This window comes from Psittacula echo (assembly GCF_963264785.1).
Source record: "Psittacula echo genome assembly, chromosome: 3".
In the NCBI taxonomy this organism is placed as follows: domain Eukaryota; kingdom Metazoa; phylum Chordata; class Aves; order Psittaciformes; family Psittacidae; genus Psittacula; species Psittacula echo.
In genome coordinates this window covers 126,917,437-126,943,541 of record NC_137736.1, presented here as the reverse complement: position 1 = coordinate 126,943,541, position 26,105 = coordinate 126,917,437, and the positions used below count along the sequence as shown (strand labels likewise).

The window sequence follows — 26,105 nt, the reverse complement described above, 5'->3', positions numbered from 1 at the left end:
GCTTTTCAGTTTAGAATCATAGAATCATTTAGGTTGGAAAAGACCTCTAAGGCCATTGAGTCCAGCCATTAACCCAGCATTGCTAAGGCCACCACTAACCCATGTCCCTAAGTGCCACATCTACTCATCTGTTAAATACCCCCAGGGACGGTGACTGCAGCCCTGCCCTGGGCAGCCTGTTCCAATGCCTGAGCACCCTTTGGGGCAGGAATTGTTCCTCAGCTCCATCTAAACCTGCCCTGGTGCAGCTTGAGGCCGGTTCCTCTTGTCCCATCCCTTGTTCCTTGGGAGCAGAGCCCAGCCCCTCCTGGCTCCATCCTCCTCTCAGGCACTTGTAGGGAGCCATCAGGTCCCCCCTGAGCCTTCTCTTCTCCACACTGAACCCCCCAGGTCCCTCAGCCCTTCCCCATCACCCTTGGGCTCCAGGCCCTGCACCAGCTCCGCTGCCCTTCTCTGGCCCCGCTCCAGCCCCTCAATGTCTCTCTTGTAGTGAGGGGCCCAGAGCTGAGCACAGGATTCCAGGTGTGGCCTCACCAGTGCCCAGTGCAGGAGGACAGTCCCTGCCCTGGCCCTGCTGACACAAGCCAGGATGCTGTCGGCCATTTCATGTTCCAGATACTAATGGCCATTAACCACAGGTAGTAACTAAAATTATATGTCAATGTATTCTTCTGACTTACCAGAATGAACAGCAGTGGAAGCTCAAATGATGCATCAAAGCATTCTGATGTCTATTGTTTCTCTCCCCACTACTCTTGTCTGGCCTTCACTTGTGTTAAGATTAGGTTAAAGACAGCATTTCCAGCATTTATTTCTTCCTTTTTAGTGCAGCTTTTCACCCTAAATATACCTTGCCTTTTCTTTCACCAAATGGTATGCTGCCCACTCCCAGGTTCATGGAAACATGTTCTAACTGAAGTGAGAATTTCCATACCCACATAAGAAGTGCTTTCACAAGCCATATGATCAGAAAGCTCTCTGACTGAATAAATAACAAGGTTCTAGCAAAAGCTGCCACTCAGAAAACTGGGATGTAGAATTACCACTTCCCTGACCTGCTGTTATTCCATGGTCAATTCCGAACAACTAAAAGCATGATGCAAAAGATAGGCCATACCTGTGTTGATGCCCTTCATGTAGTTCTTCCCTGTGAGGGTGCTGAGGCGCTGGCCCAGGGTGCCCAGAGAAGCTGTGGCTGCCCCATCCCTGGCAGTGTTCAAGGCCAGGTTGGACACAGGGGCTTGGAGCAAGCTGCTCCAGTGGAAGGTGTCCCTGCCTGTGGCAGGGGTCGGAGCTGGATGAGCTTGGGGTCCCTTCCACCCAAACCAGTCTGGGGTTCTATGATTCTACATATAGCAATAAACCATGGTTTAAAGAATACTCCAGCAATCTGTGGAAAACTGCCAAGGCATGGATTTGTGTATCCCCTCACATGCACATTTTCCAAGCAAGGGCTATCTACCACTGACAATCTATCCACTGACTGCCTAAATCTGACCAAAACATTCAGTGATAAAACCATGCTCAGCCTGAATTCCTGCCAATAAGTAGAAAGAAATACCAAATCAGAGGCCCCTATATATTATTGCTATTCTCTGCTCCACAGGAATGTTGGAATAAGAGTCTAATAACGGGGGATACTCCTGCAATTCAGGTTAGGAATCCAGCTCAAGAGCTGCTTCTCTCCATTAGCTAGACCGAGAAGCTAGGCTTATGCACAGCCCCGATTTCAGTGGTGCATACACACCCTGTATTTGCACCCACCTCTTTTAAACTGGAAACAGCTTAATCCAGGTGGCTGTCAAAACAGGACAGACCTCTACTACTATTCCCATAGCTCAGAGCAACACAGATTCCCAAATGCAGCAGGAATTCACCAGGGTTTAAGCAACGTGCCAGCAGCAGCACTTAATCACTCTTTAATTTGAAGTGAATGAGGAATTGGGTTAATAAATGAGTCTCCTTATGCAGCAGATGCTGAAAAGTCAGTTCTTTGTCTTATCCACTATAGAGGGGATCCCTTAGGAGAAGGAATGTACATCACTGGTGAGTTTAACAGGCTGGAACAGTCAGTGAGGCTCAGGTCTCCAAGGAGGTAGCAGAGGAATTGCCCACCAGGCAGGGAATTGGTTCCTTTCTACTGACTTTCATCCCAAATGCATGTTGCAGTGTGCATGCAGCCCTCTGCTTACCTCTGCTCAGGCAGTGCACACATCTCTGCGTAGTACTTGATCTTTGGTTCTGTCCCACTTGTCCGAAGGGTGGCAACGCAACCATTTTGAAAGGTAAAAGTGATCATCTGACTGCTTTTACTCACTGGCAGCACCTACAAAACCAACATCATCTTATTACACAATACCTCAGCTTCCACAAAAGTGGGTGATTTTATGTTTGGCTGGTTTTAACTACAACATTCAGTATGTACAAAGCTGAACAGACCTGCTGGAATCCCCTCCTGTATACATCCACCAGCCAATGCAACAAGAACAAGTCATTTCAGTCTGATGAGACTCAGTATTTAAGGATAACTAGATGATCTTAAGGTCCTTTCCAACCCTACCTATTCTATGATTCTATGATAACAGAACTGCCTCTTGCTCCAGTTGGAATTCCAACATCCGGAAGCCTGCTAGACAGCTTCAGAGTTGAAGAACACTGAGCTCACTTCAACTAATGAAATCAATTCATTGTTATATGAAAATAAGTGAATACTTGTTTTCTTATAATACTTATTAATACTTATAAGTCTACTCTGCTGTTGCAAGACTCCATTTGCAACACTCTGTGCAGTACTGGTGTCCCCAGCATAAGGAGGGGATGGAGCTGCTGGAGCAAGTCCAGAGGAGGCCACAAGGATGATCAGGGGCTGGAGCAGCTCCTGTATGGAGCCAGGCTGAGAACATTGGGGCTGTTGAGCCTGGAGAAGAGAAGCTGCGTGGAGACCTCAGAGCAGCTTCCAGTGTCTGAAGGGGGCTACAAGGATGCTGGGGATGGACTCTTCATCAGGGACTGACTGCAGTGACAGGACAAGGGGTGATGGGTTCAAACTGAAACAGGGCAAGTTCAGATTGGAGATAAGGCAGAAGCTCTTCCCTGTGAGGGTGCTGAGGCGCTGGCCCAGGGTGCCCAGAGAAGCTGTGGCTGCCCCATCCCTGGCAGTGTTCAAGGCCAGGTTGGACACAGGGGCTTGGAGCAAGCTGCTCTAGTGGAAGGTGTCCCTGCCCATGCCAGGGGGCTGGAACTGGATGAGCTTAACGTCCTCTCCAACCCAAACCATTCCATGATTCTCCTGCAAAAGTCCTTCATAACTCACCGATATCTTATTTGGCTGGCTGCTGTCATAGCCAGTGGTGACATCTCGCACATGTAAGATATTGTAAATGCCACAAAGTTTGGGATAAGACTGAGGAGCATCAAAGTTCCGAAGTCTCTCAAATATCCTTTTGATAGTAGGAGGATCATAGCACAAGAAATAGGAAGTCTTTGATATGTGGTATCCGTACCTAAAAGTAGATGAACATTTTCAGTTACCAGACTCAGTTTTCTTTAGATTTAGTAACTAAAGAAAGCTCCTGTGTGGAAAAGCAATACAAAAACGCAGTTGTCACAGCTGTAGGAACAGGTATTTATAGGCAAATGGTTGGACTCTGAAGCAGATTTTGCTGCATTACTCAGATCATCTTCAGCTATTTTATAAACTTAAGCATAGGTTTGAGTTCCAAAGAAATAAAATCCAGTCCTTTGGCTTGGAAGCCTTAAGGAAGTTAATACCAACTATCATTCCCTCACCATCAAAACTTGTCTGCCATAGCCACAACAACAGATTATTTCAACAGCCTCTGCAGAAGGCGACTGATGAGTCCATCCAAGTTGAAACTACTACCCCCAATCAGACCTAATGTAAGTGCTCACCAGGTGCTGGGCTGGCAGGATATTAGGCAGAAGCTCTTCCCTGTGAGGGTGCTGAGGCGCTGGCCCAGGGTGCCCAGAGAAGCTGTGGCTGCCCCATCCCTGGCAGTGTTCAAGGCCAGGCTGGACACAGGGGCTTGGAGCAAGCTGCTCCAGTGGAAGGGGTCCCTGCCCATGGCAGGCGGGTGAAACTGGATGAGCTTTAAGGTCCCTTCCAACCCAAACCAGTCTGGGATTCTGTGATTTGTTGTAACTGTGCTGCCAGTTCCATTAGAGCACAGGAATTTCTGCTGATGAACAGGGTTTATCACAACAAATGACTTAATTCTGACATAAACATGTTCCTCATTTTATTGTTATGATGTATCCGTAGCTACTGAATACAGGTCATTCGTTTAACCCCTGTTCTAATACAAATCTCTGCAAGAGCAGCACGTAACAATCCCCAGACTGGGTTTAAGTCTAAACAGTGTTTCAAGAGAGGCACACAGAGCACAACTAAGATGCAGATACACATCAGAAGATAACAAGTGACACAATGTGAATCTAATGAGTTTGATCTGGTGGATCTATAATGCAGCATTCTTTCACAGTAGAAAAGGCCTCTTTAGTCCTTTGGGAGACAGAGCATTAAAGTAGTATCTGTAATACTGGAGACTCTAGTTCATCATAGCATCAGAAAAAAACAGCTTTCAATGAGAAAACAGCTGAGGGATGCATTAAAAAGATTCATTATTCCCAGCTCCTAAACAGTGAAGTGGAACATACTAATGGGAAAAACAACTTACGTTTCATATATCTCAATGAGTTTCTGTGATAGTGAGAGGTTCTTGCCCTCCAGGTAGGTTGCCATCTCAGCTATGACCACAGCTGCACTTACACCATCTTTATCCAACACTGATGTGCCACACATGAAGCCTAGAAATCAAGTTGATCGTGAGAAAAGTAACCAGAGATACTACTACACTGATTTACTTTATTGGCTTTTTAACCTTCTTCCTGTAAAAGAATATTGGCCAATATACATAAATCGGTTTTATTACTGCATATGCATTCCCCTTGTCTAAGAAAGCTAAATTAACTTAGGATTGTAGGGCTGGAAAGATATGTATTCTAATCAATTCATTCCAGATCAATAACATCTGCTCTATGAGGAGATCTCTCACAGTACAGTGCTAACCATAAAAATAAGCTTGCTTTGTGCAAGCACATCAATACTGCAAAGAGTCTTGTCAGTAATTTGAATCATTCAAGAGATATGGCCTTGCTAACCCCCAAATCAGTGCTCCTCACAAATGCCAGGACGCTTTCTTTGTGAAGGGATGCATGAGCAAGACCTTAATCCTTCTGGTTTAAAAGCTGCTCTAATTTTATGAAAGAAACTGGCATGGACACAAACCCTCTTCAGTGTGTGTGCTTCAGCCTTCCAGTGCCTAGAGGGACTCCAGGAAACCTGGAGAGGGGCTTTGGACAAGGGCCTGTAGGGACAGGCCAAGGGGAATGGCTTGAACCTGCCCGAGGGGAGACTGAGATGAGCTCTTAGGCAGAAGCTCTTCCCTGTGAGGGTGCTGAGGCGCTGGCCCAGGGTGCCCAGAGAAGCTGTGGCTGCCCCATCCCTGGCAGTGTTCAAGGCCAGGTTGGACACAGGGGCTTGGAGCAAGCTGCTCCAGTGGAAAGGGTCCCTGCCTGTGGCAGGGGTTGGGACTGGAGGAGCTTTAAGGTCCCTTTCAACCCAAACCAGGCTGCGATTCTACGATTTTCAAATACCATATTATACATGAATATGATGTCCCAAAAGCTGCCATTTATCCAAAGTGGAGAATTCCCATAGCCAAAACATTCACTACACAGTTCTCCATGGGTAAGTGGTGCCAGCAAGATTACCAAGATAAGAGTGCTCCAGTCAAGGTCAGCAGGAGCAGTCACACACCTCCATAACGTACGTAATGCTATTCCTGCACGGCTGGATTCCTCACATACTGTATGAGGGGACAGTGTACAGCTCCTGAAGGAGCTGCAGCACCAGTGTGATGGAGAATGTGACCAAAGCAAACCTCCTCCCAGTTCCACAGAGCCATTAGTAGCGAGTCCTCACTGAGAGGACCTGGGAGATATTAAACTGATTAAGAACAGATCCTGGGCTTCATCTCAGCTAAACAACCACACAACAACAGCAGCTTGGCTCTGGTATCTCAGGACTTTCAAGCTGTACCAGATGAGGCTTGCATCAGAAAACTGCACAAGTACAATACCAGAATCAGAAATTCATGTATCATTTACCATCATAGTTGGCAAATTGATTTGATGAGAGCAAAATATCAATAGGAGCAACTACATGAACAGAAATAAAGTGGTTTTGATTTGTTTCATAGCTAAGGTCACTTCTTTTTAGTCACATTTACCCACACTTCTCAACATGTTAAAATGATATGAACATATTTACCAATAGACTCTTCAAATGCAAACAGAACTTCTTTCCCATTATCTAGGAGATTTTTTACTCTACTTCCAATCCACTTAAATCCAGGGAGTGTTTCCTGAAAAAGAAGAGAAAAAGAGTGCATTAAATATGTATTTTCAATTTAGTTTCAAGTCAAAGAAGTGTATGCATTATTCCCATCACTTTTGGGCTGCTTCAGATAAGGGGGCAAGACATAAAGGAGAAAGGGGGGAAAACCATAAAGCAGAAAGGGGGGAAAACCGTAAAGGAGAAAGGGGGGAAAACCATAAAGGAGAAAGGGGGGAAAACCATCTATTCAGTTCAGATGATAAATCTAAGGCAAAGAGTCACTGGATAATGTTTTTACTTGGGAATACTCAACTAGGACAAACCAAACCAAGAAGTAAGTGTGCTTGAGAGACCATCATTCAGCCTGAGATCAGAAATGATCTTCCATGGTGGTCATCAGGTGAGACAGCAGCACAGAGTTACTCAAAAGGAAAAGTTCTAGAAATACAACCAGCAATTTGGGGTGATGGAGGGAACAGCACTGCTTGGGCTCTTCAAATCATGCAAAAGCAGTCAGACTCTTAGAAGCAGTCCTTGGAGAGAAGGAAGGTGCAAGAAGGGAAGGATTTAGAGGAGATCAAGGGGTTCTGTAAATTCCTCATCCTTTTTTCAGTCAAATGTGTTGCTTTCCACAAAGCGGAAGTTATTTTGAGAGCTAACGGAATCCATGACAAGGCAGCAATATCCAACCTGCCTGAACACTGAAAGTCTTCCCTGTGAGGGTGCTGAGGCGCTGGCCCAGGGTGCCCAGAGAAGCTGTGGCTGCCCCATCCCTGGCAGTGTTCAAGGCCAGGTTGGACACAGGGGCTTGGAGCAAGCTGCTCCAGTGGAAGGGGTCCCTGCCTGTGGCAGGGGGTTGGAACTGGATGAGGTTTAAGCTCCTTCAGATCCAACACAAACCAGTCTGGGATTCTATGATGAAGCATATCTGGCCAGTCACTCAAAATGCATTTCACAGTTACTTTCCATCTTTGTTTTTCGTTCCTCATTGTTTGGCAAAATATTTTTCCTACTACACATGGCTTTAATTTAGACATGTATTAAAAACAAGCCCTGGATCTTTGCATGTTTGTGCTAAGCTTTAGAGCACTTAAGTCTCTTGTGAGAGTCTCAGACATCAGAGCAAGTACTTAATTTGAATGCAGGAAGTAAAACACAGTCACTGGGGACAACCCCATTTCCTCTTTTAGCAAGTCCTTCACAAAACTACATTAAAGATCTGAACAAAAGAGTTCCTTTGTCACAATCTGAAGTAAAACCTACTTGTAACCTGGGCACCTGAAGGAACATGGTGTAACCAATAAGTGCTTGTTATAAAGCCATCAGAAAGCATTCCATTTTTGTAAGAAACACTGAATTGCACAACTTTCATTCTCTTGCACAGAGGAATTTACCTCTAGGGAAATAACCATGACAAAAGTATTCCTATTTTATGTAAGTTAGGGTTTAACTTGGGTCACCTCTTACAGCCTCCTTGTAGGTGAGTTGAGAAGTTAATTTGATTTAAATACAGGGCAATTCTTTCACGAAAATCAGGAAAATGTCCTTAAATCCCACAGTCTGCATTCACTGTAATGTGCATTGAGAAATGCTGCAGATGTGGTAAATGCTCCATCCCTGGGAGTGTTCAAGGCCAGGCTGGGCAGAGCTTTAGGTGACATGGTCTAGTGCGAGGCATCCCTGCCCATGGCAGAGGGTTTGGAACTGGATTATTTTAAGGTCCTTTCCAACCCAAACCGTTCTATAATTCTACATGGAAATCAGGCCTGTTCAGGTAAAACAGCATTCTTTACACACTGGAATGCACAAGAACTCCAAGCCAAAAGACTGGAAGTCATCTATTTCTCCATTTCATAGTCAGAAGAGGAGGGAGCTAGATGGAGAACATGGCAATGACATTTTACTCTGCCAAGAGGGCCTCATAAACCCCACACTTACTTCAAAGTGAAATCCTTCTTTAAGTGCAATTGCCCTCAGAATCTTTGAGGACACCGTGGTCGCCAACATGTAAATGTTCTTCACATCAGCATCTTCAGAGCAGTTTTCCTTCCAGCATGAGAACATCCACCACCCAAACAAAGCTGCTAGCTCATTGCCAGTGAACACCTTCCAGCACCCACTGCAGACAGGATATAAATGTTAGTGCTCATTCAAGGTTTCCCAGGAGCATCCACGCAGGGGGGGATGTTTCTGCAGGCACTGGAACAGGAATCTGAGTGCACTACTGATCAGCTGCTCTCCACAAAGCCACCATATTAACAGGACTTCACATTTCTCACATCTCAATGATTTACAAGCTCAGTGCATTCTGTTAGCAAGTAAAGATACCAAATAAGTATCCTTACTGTCAGCTTTAGAATAGCTTAGACCTTTTTAGCTTATCAAACAGGAGTATAGCAATCTATACAGCCAATACTTGATAGGCCAAGGGGGAATGGCTTTAAACTGAAGGAGGGGAGGTAGGTTTAGGTTGGACATAAGGAAGAAGTTGTTCCCTGTGAGGGTGCTGCGCCTCAGGGCACAGGGTGCCCAGAGAAGCTGTGGTTGCCCCATCCCTGGCAGTGTTCAAGGCCAGGTTGGACACAGGGGCTTGGAGCAAGCTGCTCCAGTGGAAGGTGTCCCTGCCCGTGGCAGGGGATGGGATGAGCTTTAAGCTCCCTTCCAACCCATTCCATGATTCTATACACTGCAGTCAGGTGTATTGCAGACAGCTACTTACACAATGATCAGAATTTTGGCCTGTCAGTGGAAGAAAAATAGTTTCCATTCAATATGAAGCAGACAGAGAAAAACAAAGAAACATAAAACCCCCAATAGCTACAGTCCCACGGCAGAATGTTTGCCTAATAGAAGTGAAAATACAGTAACAACAAGATTTTGCTGTCTTTGGTAACCACTGAACAGTTTAATTTGGCCTTTCACTGTAACGTGAATAGATCTGGTGAATGCTCCATCCCTGGCAGTGTTCACAGCCAGGTTTGATGGGCCTTGATCAAGCTGGTCTAGTGGAAGGTGTCCCTACCTATGGCAGGGGTTTGGAACTGGATGAGGTCCCTCCCAGCCCAAACCAGTCTGGGATTTTATGACATTCTGTGCCTTTTCACTACTACTTCTGCAGAAAGAGATAAAAGAAACGATCCCATCACTTACTTCTCCTGCTGTTCCGCCACTGCTAGTCTATCTGCATCTGGATCAGTGGCCACTACTACTTTAGCACTTTCCTTCTCTGCAAGCCTCAGTGACAACTCCTGGTGAGAGAAGAGGGATGGAAAGAATAAAATCACAAGAGCAAATAAACCCAGTCTTCCTACTTAGATATTACATGCATATGTAATCTCATACAGATTGTATTAACTGAAAGCCAGGTACTCCCTGTTCTCTTCCTTGATTTTTCAACACCATCATACCCAAACAGAGGAAAGCTCATAGAAATCTGATGAAAGAGAAACAAAAATACCAGCACAGATTCCCCTTCTTCAGGATTTGGGCATTTGACAGTGGAGAAGTCTGGATCTGGATCTTTTTGTTCAGGTACTGGAATGGGAGGCTGGAAGCCAAATGCTTTGAAAGCCAACTGCACGTAGTCATGTCCAACTCCATGAAAAGAGGTGTGAACAAACTTCAGAGTTGTTTGCACATTCAGCTCTCTGAGGAGGAAAGAAGAATTTCAGGGAGACTTTAGTTATTTAACAAGATTCCTTTCATGTGGGAAAGCAAAAGCAAAAGAAAATGCAGTTACACTTTGTACTGTTCTGCTGATTTCTGCATTAATTTCAAAGGAGGAGTAAAGGAAAAGTGCTCATTTGGAGTTTCACTAGAAACTGCTGGTTTAAAGCTTCTTTCTTTGGAAAATGAGATATTCACCTTCTGCTGCATCAGCTGAAAGTCTCCCAAGAATGAACTGTTGGTTTCTGCATCAACCTCCAGCTCTTCCACCACCCTGAGGATCTTACTCTGGCTCTGCTCTACCTACATTATTATTCACCCTCCTTTTATTCTCCAATTCTGCCCAGCCAACCTTTACACTTAATCTTCTCACCTCTATTCCACACATGTACACCTTGTAGTGAATTGCACTGAGTTAGCTGAGCTCCTTTGACTGGGTGGTCTTCCTTAGCATGTGTAGCAATGGGAAGCTCAAGTTGCCGGAGCCTTAGGCTAGAAGCAGATAACTCCCACCTAAAGCTGAACTGAGTTTAAAACCTGTGCTTATTTATGTAAAGGAAGGCCTTAAGCCCAGTGCAAACTGGAAGGTAAAGGAGTTACATCCATTAACAATGAGGTAAGATGACATTTTTGGCCCATCTGGAGACAAAGAAAGAACCCAATGATGGATGAACTTTTGTTCTGGGTCCCTCCCTGGAGGCACCCACCTCAAGCTGCTCCTATTCCTGCACCACTCAGTTATTAAATGAGTTTTCTAAGTATGAGACACCTGATATCGTGCTGTGGGAAACCTGAGGCAAAGAATTTTCTGTCACAACCTCACTTTTAGTCAGTATTTAGTGCCCAAAAGTAGAGTTCTTTATTAGCAAGTATGATTTAGGCCTAATGTTGGTGATCACTTAATCAGAGGAGGGATGGGGTAAGACAGAATGGGGAGAGGACCAGGAATTACTGCCCACATTGCACAGAGCAATGGCCTCAAGCAGACAGTGATGTCTGTGGCAGTGGAACACCCAGCTTCTGTGAACCATAAAGACACATCAAGTCACTGGTTTGGGACAATAAAAATCACTACAAGCAGGTCTGAAACTATGACAATTTGGGAAGACAGCCCAATCCCTATACCCAAGTGAACAATGTTTCTGTATGGCAGCACTGCATGCTTTATTATTGAAGTCAGTTTTCCATATGTAACCCAAGGCTCCCTTAAAACCATCATTTAAGTACATTTTGCTTTATCCAGTACCTGTAATAACAGATCTTTTTCAGGTCCTCCATGTAACAGTCACAGATTTTCTTCAGAGGATCCTGTCTAAGGGGACTGGTATCTACTAGATTCTCATTCCAAGAGCCATTCCATGGTTCAACACACTCTTCTATACACTTGATGATTTCCTTATCATGAGGAGAGGTGATCTGTGCTCCATTTTCCCAGTAAACCTGGTGTAAGTTTAAAACAAGACAGTTTATACACAAAGATTAACTTGATAACTTCTTTTAGCCATAGGATTCTGCTGCCTTCCTGCTCCTTGAAGTCAGACAGGAAAGGATAACATCAGACCGGCTTGATGCTCCAAAGTCAAGTGGAATCACAGTTCAGCATTCCAGTTGTGAAACAACACAACAACCTGGTTTCCCAAAAGCTGGTATTCAACTATTATGATTGAAATCACGAGGACATGAGAAACCAAAACTGGGCACTTAGAGTGCAGCATGTTGTGCAAACTGAACAGAAACAATCCATTACCTTCCTCCTTGTCTGACATTCCTTTTGTAAAGAGACACAACTTGGGTTGGAAATCGAAGCCAAGCAGATAAGCAGTGTGCCAAGGTACGTGGTTTTCTGTAACTGAACAACTGGAAACACTGTGAAACCCTGAACTATGAAAAGTGTTTGTTAAAGAATGATTTAGATGCCAGTTTTCCCACAGTTGGTTGCCAATAGCACGGTTGAGTTCACAGAGCAGATCAATTTGTCTCTCTTTACTATCACAAACCCCACAGGTACTCAGTGCCTTTGAAACTATGGCTTGGTCATGTTTGGTTAAAGTTGTCCAAAGCCTTTAGAAGCTGCTGGATTCATAGAGGAAACGGTGACAGATAAAACACTTCTTGTGGAAGACTAGGATAAAATCCAATATCCTGACATAAGTGCTTTGTATCAGAGACACAAACATAAGAGCTTCTTGATAAATGAAGCACCTGGAAAACCAGTGTGTCTCATTTTCTTCTCTATTGCTATAGCTAAGCAAAGGCTGGTGAAGCTCTTGACAACTTGTTCCACAGAGGATAAATGCAGTACAAGCACATCCAAGGGTTATCTGTGTGCAGAAGAAGACTGGGTTTTCTATTATTGCCATTACTCACTGACTTGATACTAAGCTTTTAGAAGGCTAAGTTTAGATAAAGTTGAGAGTTTAGTTCAGATTCATATAAAGTTTGGAACAAAAATACTGTTACAACACTACATAATCAGCTTTTACTACTATGGATGGTTACAGTCCTCCAAGCTTTCAAAATGAAGGCACTCACCTTTCTCTCAATGCCCAGAAAAACAACCTTAGAGGGAGCAGCACAGTCTTAAAGAGTCACCATCTTCAGCACAGTCACCTACTGTGTGGATTAATCCACCTAAGTTCTAGCTTAGTTTTAAACTCATTTTTAAGTCTAAGAAGTGAACACGTAATTAAGCATTCCTTCAGCTGCTAATTTGACTCTATGGAATGTCACAACAGACTTATGCTCAAGAAACACAAGCAGTGTGTTCCAGGTGCAAAAGAAAGCATGTGTAACTCAGGTTAAAGACAGATGAATTACTTGAAACCATTTCTCCTTCTAACCTGCACATACATGTGCCTCTTCCCTGTGAGGGTGCTGAGGCGCTGGCCCAGGGTGCCCAGAGAAGCTGTGGCTGCCCCATCCCTGGCAGTGTTCAAGGCCAGGTTGGACACAGGGGCTTGGAGCAAGCTGCTCCAGTGGAAGGGGTCCCTGCCCGTGCCAGGGGGCTGGAACTGGATGAGCTTTAAGGTCCAACTCAAACCAGTCCATGATTCTGTGCTAAGCCAAATGCCCAAAGCAGGTAACATGGGAGCGCAGCTGGCTGTGACATGCTACAGACTTCAACCCTTACCTTGTACCCATTGTCCTCCTTCCGGTTGTGGGATGCTGTGATCATCACACCGGCCACAGCATTGAGCTGCTGAACAGCATAGGGCTACAAAGGAAACCCAGAAACACTGATTTAGTCAAGAATTCTGCAGCTAGAATGGCACATCATTATATTATTAGGAGAGTTACACAAAAGGATGCTACAAGAGAAGTGGCTCTTAACATTTCACCAGTTGATTTGAAACTGTATACATGAATGCTCATCATTCTCTTTCCTGTAGTTAATAGAGAAAGTTGCTGCATAGGAACATTATTCCATTTAATAACTACATAAACACAATTGTTAACTGACCAAGTGAAAGCCTACACTCAGATCACACTAGTATTGAAGAGAATGCAGGCTGAAACTGAAAGAAGGAATTCACCAAAGGGCTTGTGGAAAAACAAGTGACAGGTACTTTCTGCTAAAGAGCACCCAGTTCTTTCAGACGCAAAACAAGATCCACAACACACCAGAACAGCCTGCAGAATAGAAAACAGGGCAAAATGGGATTCTATTGACTATCTGCATGCAGGAGAAGTCAGCACCATTCTTGTTATAGCCTCCCTCAGAAGGATCTAGACAGGCTGGAGAGATGGGCACAGAAATTCAATGAAGTGCATGGTCCTGATCTTGGGAAGGAATAAACCCTGGCACCAGCACAGGCTGGGGCCTGACCTGCTGAGAAGCAGCTCTGTAGAGAGGGGCATGGGACATGGTGGACACCAGGTTGTCCATGAGCCAGCAATGGGACATTGGGACCAAGGTGGCCAACAGTGACCTGGGCTGCATCAGGAAGAGCATTGCTGGCAGGTGGAGGGAGCTGATCCTCCCTCTGCTCAGCCCTTGTGAGGCCTCCCCTGGAGCGCTGTGTCCAGGTCTGGGCTCTCCAGTATGAGAGAGACCTGGAGCTCCTGGAGCAAGTCCTGCAAAAGGCTCTAAGAATGATGAAGGGTCTGGAGCATTTGAACTATGAGGAAAAGCTGCAGGAGCTGTTCAGGCTGGAGAAGAGAAGAGCACCTGAAGGGACGGTGTCAAGAGGATGGGGCCAGACTCTTCTCAGTGGTGCCAGCAATGGGATGAGAGGTGACAGGCATAAACTAAACCACAGGAAGTTCTCCCTGAACATGAGGAAGAACTTCTTCCCTGTGAGGGTGACTGAGCACTGGAATAGGTTCCTCGGAGAGGTTGTGGAGTCTCCTTCCCTGGAGATATTCAGAAGCTGCCTGGACGCAATCCTGAGCAATGTGCTCTGGGTGACCCTGCTGGAGCAGGGAGCCTGGACTAGACGACCTCCAGCCTCAACCATTGGGTGATTTTGTACCAAGCAGCCTCTATTTTCTGTTTAAATAATGGGATTTGATAAAAATCACTAGTGTGCATTTTCAGTGAACTTTCAAGGACTCCCTTACCTGCATGGTTCAACAATAAACAAAGAAGATGACTTACCACAAACGGAGTAGGGACATAGGTGGAGAAGAAGTACACAGGTACATCTTTAGCCAGCAGGACAGCAGCAGTGAGCTTTGCAAGTCTATCAACAGGAAGAAGAAAGCATTCAGTCAACCCAACTCCCCACAACATTCCAGCAGCCACATGGCATTTGTGTAACCTTCATTTCACTTGTCTGTTAAATCCCCCTGTTGTTTTCTGGCTTACACTAAGAGTAGTACCCTATAGCTTGTAGAGTTGACGTAATGCAGTTTTCAGGTTGTGGAATCCAAGTCAGTGCTTTTAGTCATTGTTTGAACAGCACAAGGCACTTCAGTCAACCACATAAATAAATCAATGATAGCAAAACCTCTTGGTGTGACTCCTATCCTTCATTCAAGGACAGAACCAATCTACCAGAAAGCCTGAAGTGCCAGCTGTCTCCAGCAGCAGGTTTGGGAAAGGATTCAGCATCCCACCCAGCAAAGCTGGTTTGCCAGCCTTGCTCAGCAGCTTCAGACAATATCCACGAAGAAATCTCCTCCTAAATATACTTCTGCAAACCAGCACACTTTTACTGTAGAAAAGGTTAGAAACAGTAACAGCAACTCTAGGTTTAAGCTGCATTTATAATGAGCTTTTCCTCTTCAGAAGCAGGGAAATTAATTCTGTTCCAGGTAACTCATATGAAACCATTCTGTTCAAGTCAGGTACACACAGCTCAGCAGTTAACAGGAAGTCTCAGAATCAAAATAGGTGAGGGATTAAACAGTGTAAGTTTGCTTTGCTCACTTGTCATGGGAGATAAGGAAGCAAGTATTAATGCTTGTCTGTATACGTAAGTATAGTGTAGCCTAAGTTTCAGTTACTCAGAATTTCACTGTGGCACCTATCAGATATCACCTGAATATACTTCAAAGAGTTTGAGAGTTCAGGTTGTAGTTGAAGTTATTTTGCGCCTGTAGCACAATGGTTTATATCAACTTAATGACAGGATACAGTCAGTCTGACATCCCCACCAGCACTGGAGCTGATGGAAAGGAAGGAGCACTGCTGCTCACATAGTGCTGGATAAGCACATTGAGCCAACTGAAAACCCCTTGTGGGGAGGTTCACTTTGATTTCAGCACTACTGCAATTCTGTGTCATCCCAAGGGGACAAAAGAAACATGTAGTTGAGAATGGATTGATTCTTGAAACATGAAATACAACTGCGCTGCCATCACATCTGAATTCCAAGCTCTGCGTGGCTGGAAAGGAACGTTTTTCTTACACTTCCATGTTTTTAAGCTGTGCATAACCCAGATGATTCGGGTAACAACCTTGCAAACACAGTGTAACAGAGAAAAAAAACATTCTGCCAAAGCCTGGGTGCTGACACGCCACACACTCTGAAGAGCAGGGTGGAGAGACAGAGCTCAGGGGGATGGAGAAGCTCTAAGACACTAGATTCTGTGCTCTATTACATTCCATCCCTGTAATATTAAATGCTGACAAGCATTAAATATCCCAAACTACATTAGTTACAACAATTAGACATAGTAACTACATTAACTCCAACAATTAGTTAGCTAATGGGCTGCGTTTTGGTGAGAAATGTCATTCAGGGAGCAAAACACATGTTGTAATAGCAATGGGATTAGGATTCCTTAGAGAATTCAGAAAGCAGTTCTTTTTATAGATCCTCTCTCCCTTTTCCTTGCAAAGGGCACAATTCAGCATCACTGGAAATTTACATTTTAAGCATTCCAGGTAAAATATTCCCAATGTGGAACTGGGATCACAGACTAAAATAAGGGTACCAAAACAACAGGTTATGGTTGGCTGCAGCAAGCATAAATCAGGTGTTAAACATTATCAATAGCGTACTAACATTTAGTGATTTCAAGCTAAATGTTAGTACTCAGAATCTACCTTCACATTCAAGTTTCTCTCCAGGCATATCAACTTCTTAATGTCTGCCTAATGGTCTTGGGCATTTAGATTGTCAATTCTTTGGTGAAGGGACTAGTTTATATGCCACATTTGCTGACAAGGTATATTATAAAGGCTTTAGTCTGTGCATCTCTTCCTTACTACTTAAATGGACTAAAGGAGGAGAAAGTGTGTGTAGCTGATGCCACAAATACTCTGATAGAACAGAATGCATTTAAAAGCACAATTTAATGTCTAGTCTTGCAAATGTAATCAATACTCATACTTCTTACTGCTGCAGTTGCTGGTCACCTGACCTCGTGTGTCATATCCAACAACAAAGCCTCTCTGCTTAAAGTCTGAGAAACACCTCTCAAGATACTTGTAGATCCCCTGGAAAGAGAGAAAAGGAGAGGTTGGGAAGAATTAGCTTCAGTGCAGCACACACAAACGTTACAAACAATCTTCCATGTGGGATGGAGAACATCAGTAGGCAAACCCCAGCTCAAAACCAGCAATCATGCTCTTCACAAAAGCAGCATCATTTCTTCCCCAGTGTTCACAGAAAGAAACAAATTGGAGAAAACCAGGGAAATAAACCCCACACAACAATAAGTGACCTGACAGCATTAACAGAAAGCTGGAACCAGCAAAACCCTCAAGCAGTAAGGACTTGTTTTCAATCCTTCCTGTGCTTTTATGTATTCAAATCATCTTGGAGACCCAATTGAGAGTAATCTACTTTTTGAAAGCCTATCCACTGTGGCAAGGTTAGGTCAGTGCCAGCCAGTGCTAGTCTTTACCCTTCAGTTCACAGTACAAGTCAGGCACTTTTTCATCACCATTTCAAACCATTAGTTCTAAATCTGCATTAAAAGAATGCTTCATCCTCACCCACTGCCTCAACAAAAGGTTTATTACTAGAGACCTGCTCCAGGTGACAGATTAAAGCCCTTGATGTATGTACTATGCAGATACAACAGCAAAAATCCAAACTGCCTTCTCTACATCAAGGCAGAACATTTCAAGTGAAAAGGTATCAGAGATCAGCCCCATTCAGGGAGGAGAAAAAGGAGCAGATTTGTAAAACACATTGGGGATGAGGAGAAGTATGTGCTGAAACATACACAGGGAAAACCAAACAGCCCTCGGCCACCTACCCGTTAACCAAAGGAGGAGATAGATGCTCTTTGGCATCACAGAATCATAGATTAGATAGGGTTGGAAAGGACGCTAAGATCATCCAGCTCCAATCCCTGCCACGGGCAGGGACCCCTTCCACTGGAGCAGCTTGCTCCAAGCCCCTATGTCCAACCTGGCCTTGAACACTGCCAGGGATGGGGCAGCCACAGCTTCTCTGGGCACCCTGGGCCAGCGCCTCAGCACCCTCACAGGGAAGAGCTTCTGCCTTAGATCCAACCTGAACTTCCCCTGTTTCAGTTTGAACCCATCACCCCTTGTCCTATCACTACAGTCCCTGATGAAGAGTCCCTCTCCAGCATCCTTGCAGCCCCCTTCAGATACTTGGGAGCCGCTCTGAGGTCTCCACGCAGCTTCTCTTCTCCAGGCTGAAGAGCCCCAACTTCTCAGCCCGTCAATAGCACATTACATGATGTTCCGGCTTCACCTTTCCTGCAGCCTTCAAGTCCATTAGTTTCCCAGTTAGAATCTCTCTGGAGATCCATCACAGACACAACCTAGGATGGATCAGTAGCTTTAGACAAAAAGGCACTGTTGTTAATGGAAGCCTCCAGAGGCTACAGTTCACTACAACCAGAACACAACCCTAACACAAATACAGTGCTGTGAACATACCACAGCCAATAGCATCGTAAAAAAGCCAGCTCTTGTGAGGGTCAGTTCCCTCCTGGCAGAATGAAGGTGTGTTCTGCAGTAGAATTAAACAGATTTCCCTCCAACATTAGTGCAATGTTTTCATCTGGATCTGGCTCTCCTGTGGAGCCAGGCTGAGAGAGCTGGGCTGGGGCAGCCTGGAGAAGAGAAGGCTCCTGAAGGGGAGACCTTAGAGCAGCTCCAGTGCCTAAAGGGGCTGCAGGAAACCTGGAGAGGGGCTTGGGACAAGGGCCTGTAGGGCCAGGCCAAGGGGAATGGCTTTAACCTGCCCGAGGGGAGACTGAGATGAGCTCTTAGGCAGAAGCTCTTCCCTGTGAGGGTGCTGAGGCGCTGGCCCAGGGTGCCCAGAGAAGCTGTGGCTGCCCCATCCCTGGCAGTGTTCAAGGCCAGGTTGGACACAGGGGCTTGGAGCAAGCTGCTCCAGTGGAAGGGGTCCCTGCCCGTGGCAGGGGTTGGAGCTGGAGGAGCTTCAAGCTCCCTTCAACCCAAACCAGCCTCTATGATCACCAACCAGCAATCTCTGAACTGGAAAGCCAGACTGACTCCACAAGAAACACAATGAGCTCACAGAACGTGCTTCAAAGCATGAAGAACTGGATACTGGCATCTCTCTGGGGAATTATGTCAGCTGCAGACATATATAGAGGGATTCAGACAGAGAAAAAACTTTAAAATCAATACAAATCCTCACACAGGGACAGAAGTGGAAAGTGCCAGTGCACAATCGGCAGCTGAAGTCACCTTCACACTGAACTGAACTGTGCTGACACAAAAACACATTCACCCTGCCCTACAACCTACCAAGAACTTTCATTAACAACTGTAAAGAGACAAGAGATAGAAGAATGGAGAAAACTTGATCGGGTTTGACTTGAACACACTGAATAACATGCAAAGAGATGAAGAGCAGATGATGAGGAGGAGGAGGAGCAAGAGATGATGATGGAGAACGACTGAGGGACCTGGGGGGTTCAGTGTGGAGAAGGCTCAGGGGGGACCTGATGGCTCCCTGCAAGTGCCTGAGAGGAGGATGGAGCCAGGAGGGGCTGGGCTCTGCTCCCAAGGAACAAGGGATGGGACAAGAGGAACCGGCCTCAAGCTGCACCAGGGCAGGTTTAGATGGAGCTGAGGAACAATTCCTGCCCCAAAGGGTGCTCAGGCATTGGAACAGGCTGCCCAGGGCAGGGCTGCAGGCACCGGCCCTGCAAGGGTTCACACCCCGTGGAGACGAGGCCTCAGTGCCATGGGGCAGTGGTGGCCTTGGCAGTGCTGGCAATGGTTGGACTGGATGAGCTTAAAGCTCTTTTCCAACCTGGTTGATTCTGATTTTATTCTACAATTCTATAATTTCCCTATATAAGATTCACAAAGAGAGATCTAGACTGCTTCTCCAGGCATGCTCTAAATAATCCTCTTGTATGTCCAACCCCTTAGGATTCATTTCAAAAGAGGAGTGAGGGGAAAGTGATGCTATCAAGAATGGGATAGAAAGATTTGGGGTTGATGAAATCATAAAGCTGTTACTGTCTCTCTTAAAGCCCAGTATTAAAATCTTTCAACTCTTATCTTCATGTTCGCTTATACGGCAAGAAGAAATGATGCAAAGATGACTGGTTTTGACACTGTGGGAGTAAGGGACTGGTTACTCACCCAGTAAGAGAAGCGACTGGTTCAGTGGGGCAGAAGCAATATGCGAGCAGAAGAATCAAGGCTTTATGTGTAGGTTACATCCCTACAACCTTCAAAAGGAAAAGTCGCTCAAAAGCAACTTCTGAATATCCTGTACCTTTCTGGATCTGACTTTTAGTGACATCAATATAATCATGCAAGCACATAGCACGTGCCTAAGCATGCAACTGAGCTAAGATTTAACTGAAGGGAACACTTGAATTTCACTTGTTTTGAACAGCCATTCCTTCCTGGATCAGGACAAAGAGACAAGGTTGTCCATTTTCACATGAGGTTCAGCCAAACTGTTAAGGTCATCAGCTTCTGAAGCAAGAGTACTCAGACAAAGAGATTAAATCTGATGCAGTTGACTTCAGAAACATGTTCTCATCCGCTTTCCAGTCTTGACTCTGATCAACAACCAAAAATAGAAGCTCCAGAGAGGGAGCAAAGGATTTCAGCCCAGATTGTTACTTTCAGAAACCAGTATTGCCCATGGAACTGAACACACAAACATGTTCCCTGCTGACCAAAATGAACTTTTTCCTTTCTGCCAAGAATGTGTCTCACTTGGGCAACCCAAGTTCAGTCATGCTTCCACGAGACTGGAAACAAAGGCAGCATGCAATGTCCAGGAGAACAGAGCACGAGCAACTCCAGCTTCAGTCTGCACAATCCAAGAAGTGACTTCCTCTTAACAAGATACTCTTCTGCACGGCTGCATCAAAAGGAGCATGAGCAGCAGCTCAGGGAGAGGATCCTGCCCCTCTGCTGTGCTCTGGGGAGACCCCCCCTGCAGTCCTGATCCAGCTCTGGGGCAGCAGCACAAGAGGGACGTGGAGCTGTTGGAGCGAAGCCAGAGGAGGCCATGGAGATGCTGTGAGGGCTGGAGCAGCTCTGCTCTGGAGCCAGGCTGAGAGAGCTGGGCTGGGGCAGCCTGGAGAAGAGAAGGCTCCTGAAGGGGAGACCTTAGAGCAGCTCCAGTGCCTAAAGGGGCTGCAGGAAACCTGGAGAGGGGCTTGGGACAAAGGTTCAAGGCCAGGTTGGACACAGGGGCTTGGAGCAAGCTGCTCTAGTGGAAGGTGTCCCTGCCCATGGCAGGGGTTGGAACTGGATGAGCTCTAAGGTCCCTTCCGACCCAAACCAGGCTGGGATTCTATAAGGACTAAAGGTGGGAAGAGATGTTTAACTATATTTCATATACACAATACAAAGCCATTTGTATTTTGTACGCTGATAAGAAAAGGAACTACAGAACATCCATTTTCTGACTCATGCTATTCATTCTCAAAAGGATTCAACACTTGTCTGTTTGCCTCCCACCACCTTCACTGCAGTGAGACAAAGCTGCATTTTGCAGATTATTAAGCAAAAAGCATTCAGATTCTTATTTACCATCATAAAGTACATGCAAGAATGCCTATCACAGTCAGGAACGATAGTTTAACGGAACTACAACCCTAGATAAATCAGTGTTCAAATTCAGACTCTCTTTCAAGTGCTCAGGGTCTGGATTATATCACATCAATTTCCAACGTACTTTGAATTTATTTCTGATACAGGTTAGAGTATTTAATGTACTTGTTCTGAGGAAAAACTGATAGAGGAATACATCAACTGAGAACAGCCTGGTACTGTATAAGCAGCAAATATAAGAACACATCCACTATGAGACAGTAATATAGAAAAGGAGTGTGGACCATCTGTGATCAAAACATCGAGTGCTCCTTCCAAAGGTGTTTATTGAAAAGGTGGGAAAGAAACGAGAGAACTGGGGACCTCTGAGGAGGAGTAGACCATCCACCCTTGAACAACACAGTGCTTCAAAGAAAAGCAGAGACCATGAAGCCTTATATTAATCAACAGGTTGATTTATTCAGACCATCAACACACATATAACTCATTAACATTGCTTGAAAGAGAAGCAGGGAGAGAAATGGAGAAGGGTGTGATCATTTCCCAGCCCTCTCTGGCATGCAAGACCAAAGTCAAGAGAGAAAAACACTGCGGGTAGAAGCCATTGAAGAAACAAGTCCAGAAGACTGTACTTCTGTTTGCTATCAACTTAAACCACCAGTCAAAAGAATCTGTAATATGGTTTAAGGAAAAGATGTCTCAGAAGTGAGGAGCCTCTGCCACCAGTCTCCCCCACAACAGCACTGGTGCCACTCACGACTCCATAGCAGCCTCTCCCCAGCTCCTCAGCTCTCTGTACGAACTATTGTGTCCTTCTAGATGTACACCCAGCACCGCCAGCAAGCAGAGCTTAATCTTCAGCAGAGGAAATTGGGATTAAAGTTCCTCTGGCCAAAACTGTACCCACACCAAACCCATCAGACCCTTTCCAGCAACTCTAACAGATGACTACCAAAATGGCAGTCAGGAGCCACATCTAAGTTCCAAGATCTCCCTGTCTGTATTTGAATGAGAAAGTCCATCCCATAATATTGTACTCCAAAATACAAAGAACTAGTCCTCAAAGACAGCAACATCCATTTATAATGTTTTCCTTAGCAAATAATTCTATGGTGATGTCTCTAAGCCACATACACAGTTATTAAATCATAGATACACCATGAATCAGCCCTCTCTGATACAATATGTAACGTAAGATTTGCTTTTTGAGAGTTTAAATTCATATCTCGAATTACTTTCTTGCATCTCTACTTTAAGAAGTGCCAAGAGCCACAGGGAGACTACAGTCATGGCATTGCACTTAATCCCAGCATTTTCTACAACCCATGTAACTGGAAGGCTTCCCTGGAAGTTAAACAATTCACAATACAGATGCTCTTCAGTCAGTCCACATTTGCTTTTTCATCTTGCTTCCTGTTCATTTTCTTGGTAAAACCTGCTTTCTTTCATATAGTTATGAATAGCTTTAGCTAAAAATGAAAGAAAAGGCTTGTTTGCTTGGGGCTGGGTTTGCTTTTGGCTTTTCTGGATGGGTTTTTGTTTAGTTTTTGACAATACTCAAAGTCCTTAAGAGAGCCACTCATTTCCAACTACAAAGCAACATAATAGGCCATAAAAAAAATATAACTGGCCATTCCACTGGCCAAATCCCAGTGGAAGGGATTATATTCTGCCTCCTCATGCACCCAGTTAAACCTGTTCAAGCTATTTTCTTTCTGCACTAATCACTCTGTGCTATCACCCTTCTATTGAATGCCTGCTGTGTTTCACCCTCAGCTTGTGTTTCAGCGCTACACGACATGCCCAAAACACCATGAGACCATTCAGTCCTCTCCTACACAATGACTCAGCTTACCTGTGTGGACTGGATCACTGTAAGATCATTAATGTAGCAGAAGCCGGCTCCCATGGCAGAGCGAAGCCCGGCAGTCCCAAAGGTCAGCCTGCAGCAGAGGCGATCCCGCAGCTCTTTGTGCTTCCCATTCTGTAACAAGCTCTCAATCTGTTCTTTAGTTTTCTGGTTCTGAAAAAGAAGAGGAAGAACTCCATTCAGTTCTTGAAACCAGGATGTGAACAATATGCTCAGCGGGGTTAAAACATTCCTAGTTCTACAGTGCAGCAAGTACTTCCTATGCTATAAAATGTCCATTTGCACAAACTCACCTTTGTGGTAGAGTTCATTTCTAGCATAGAACACCAGATTGGTTTGGGTTGGAAGGGACGCTAAGATCATCCAGCTCCAACCCCTGCCACGGGCAGGGACCCCTTCCACTGGAGCAGCTTGCTCCAAGCCCCTGTGTCCAACCTGGCCTTGAACACTGCCAGGGATGGGGCAGCCACAGCTTCTCTGGGCACCCTGGGCCAGCGCCTCAGCACCCTCACAGGGAAGAGCTTCCCTCTTATCTCCAACCTGAACTTCCCCTGTTTCAGTCTGAACCCATCACCCCTTGTCCTATCACTACAGTCCCTGATGAAGAGTCCCTCTCCAGCATCCTTGTAGCCCCCTTCAGATACTTGGGAGCTGCTCTGAGGTCTCCACGCAGCTTCTCTTCTCCAGGCTCAACAGCCCCAACATTCTCAGCCTCATCCTTATCTATAAAGGATTCAGGAGCTCTTGCTGCACCTATATGCTGATGTGTTTGCCCAGTTGCTAATACACCTTCCAGCTACACGAAGCCTGGAAATGGGGAACACAGACTTCAGAAGAGATTTTTCCCAGTGCAGGTCCCACCATTCGTTCTGTGCTGCTGGAAGACAGACAAGAATCCTGACTTCAAAGCAGCATTTCCTTCCTCCCCAGTGCAGGAGGAGTTTGTCAGCAGGCACAGTAAGAGCAAGCTGACATTGTAAAACCAGAAAGCAAGCTTGTCTTTTCAAGTTACATCAGTTGTTAGGGAGGTAAGTACAAGAGAGTGAAAGCTCCTACTGATCATAGCTGTCAAATAAAGATGGGTGTTTCTCTCTGAGAAAGGCCCAGACGTTTTGGATACTTGCCCTGCTCAGCACATACACTGGATATGAAAAGGCTGAGGAAAACACCAATAACTACTGCTCCTGTAGGTAAGTATCACATGCCCTGTTGTAAGAGACACTTTCACAACCCTACTACTCTGCTCTCGTGAGACCTCACTTGGAGCATTGTGTGCAGTTCTGGTGTCCTCAACATACAAAGGACATGGAACTGTTGGAACAAGTCCAGAGGAGGCCAGGGGCTGGAGCAGCTCCTGTATGGAGCCAGGCTGAGAAAGTTGGGGCTGTTCAGCCTGGAGAAGAGAAGCTGCGTGGAGACCTCAGAGCAGCTTCCAGTGTCTGAAGGGGGCTACAAGGATGCTGGAGAGGGACTCTTCATCAGTGACCGGAGTGATAGGACAAGGAGTGATGGGTTCAGACTGAAACAGGGGACGTTTAGATTGGATCTAAGGAAGAAATTCTTTACTGTGAGGGTGCTGAGGCACTGGAATGGGTTGCCCAGGGAGGTTGTGAATGCTCCATCCCTGGCGGTGTTCAAGGCCAGATTGGACAGAGCCTTGGGTGCCATGGTTTAGTGTGAGGTGTCCCTGCCATGGCAGGGGGTTGGAACTGGATGATCTCAAGGTCCTTTCCAACCCAAACCATTCCATGATTCTAACCCTCCAAACTTAAGATTTTTAACTTTATTTATGAGAACCTCAGGAATTTTGTCAGTAAAATGCAGACAATTAAACCAAACCTTTCCAATTACTTCTAAGTTCAGGAAGAGTCCATTTTACACACAGTCCATGATACAGCGACTAAACAAGGAATTATCCAAAACAGTCCCTGGATTTAGCCTTCTGAGGAAGTCAAGTCACATATCGACAGTCTCATGGTTCATATGCAAGCCTCAGAGACATTCTCCCTTTCTGGTATCACTGTTAGTGCCTTTTACACCTTTCACCTACACTTGCATAGCTTACTGCAGCCAAAAGCTCTGTGGTGCTGTTTGTACAGTGGGTACCGTGGTGGAGACTTGCTGCAAGAGGCTGTACCAGCTCAGATCAAGGGCTGGTTAGTCCAGAACCCTGACAGCAACTGTCAGCAGATGCCAAAACACAGGAATAAGGGCAGCAGAACCATGGCAGGAAGCTTGACAAAGATGCAAGGGTGATCGCAGGATTGCCTACATAGGGAGATCCTTACCTGAGCAGGAGGGTTCTTTGTACAGCAAAAGGGATATGAACACAAGTCAGGACAGAACACTGCTGTCGCTCTCCATCTTTATCATCTAAAACCCGTGACTAAAATGAATGGCCAGCGGACAAGGAAAAAGTCTGGCTAAAGAGAAGAGTAGGAAGCAATTCTTGTGACCCGAAACCTAGTCCATTTTAGAGTTACTTAGATTCTTCCATAAATGCAATGTTTGTCATTTCCATGCATAGAGAATACATTTTCTCTCATACACAATTCAGTTGAGGGGGTGATTATACATGTCTGAAAGGCTTAATTCAAGTAGATACCTTAAGGTAGGAAATACTACAACCCTGTGTTTTAAAATCACTCCTATGCAATGCACAGTGTGCTCTGTAGCAGGATACAGACACTGATTATATTATCAGTTGTTTTTCTGACCTC

At 45.3% G+C, this 26,105-nt stretch overlaps 1 protein-coding gene across 3 annotated transcripts in view; it reads right to left on the bottom strand.

Moving 5' to 3' along the window:
- PGM2L1 (phosphoglucomutase 2 like 1) overlaps nt 1-26,105 on the bottom strand; it is a 44,063-nt gene that overhangs the window by 5,242 nt on the left and 12,716 nt on the right. For all 3 annotated transcript variants that reach the window (XR_013956468.1, XM_080613876.1, XM_080613877.1), the window contains 12 exons: nt 23,371-23,538; nt 16,864-16,970; nt 14,682-14,766; nt 13,215-13,298; nt 11,331-11,524; nt 9,876-10,065; nt 9,569-9,666; nt 8,357-8,537; nt 6,353-6,446; nt 4,698-4,827; nt 3,314-3,503; nt 2,193-2,326 (listed from right to left, as the gene is read on the bottom strand). Coding sequence is in view for 2 of the 3 variants with exons in the window: in XM_080613876.1 (XP_080470002.1) it covers nt 2,193-2,326; nt 3,314-3,503; nt 4,698-4,827; nt 6,353-6,446; nt 8,357-8,537; nt 9,569-9,666; nt 9,876-10,065; nt 11,331-11,524; nt 13,215-13,298; nt 14,682-14,766; nt 16,864-16,970; nt 23,371-23,538 (1,655 nt within the window). In the remaining variant the exon portion in view is untranslated. The remainder of the gene's footprint in view (nt 1-2,192; nt 2,327-3,313; nt 3,504-4,697; nt 4,828-6,352; nt 6,447-8,356; nt 8,538-9,568; nt 9,667-9,875; nt 10,066-11,330; nt 11,525-13,214; nt 13,299-14,681; nt 14,767-16,863; nt 16,971-23,370; nt 23,539-26,105) is intronic.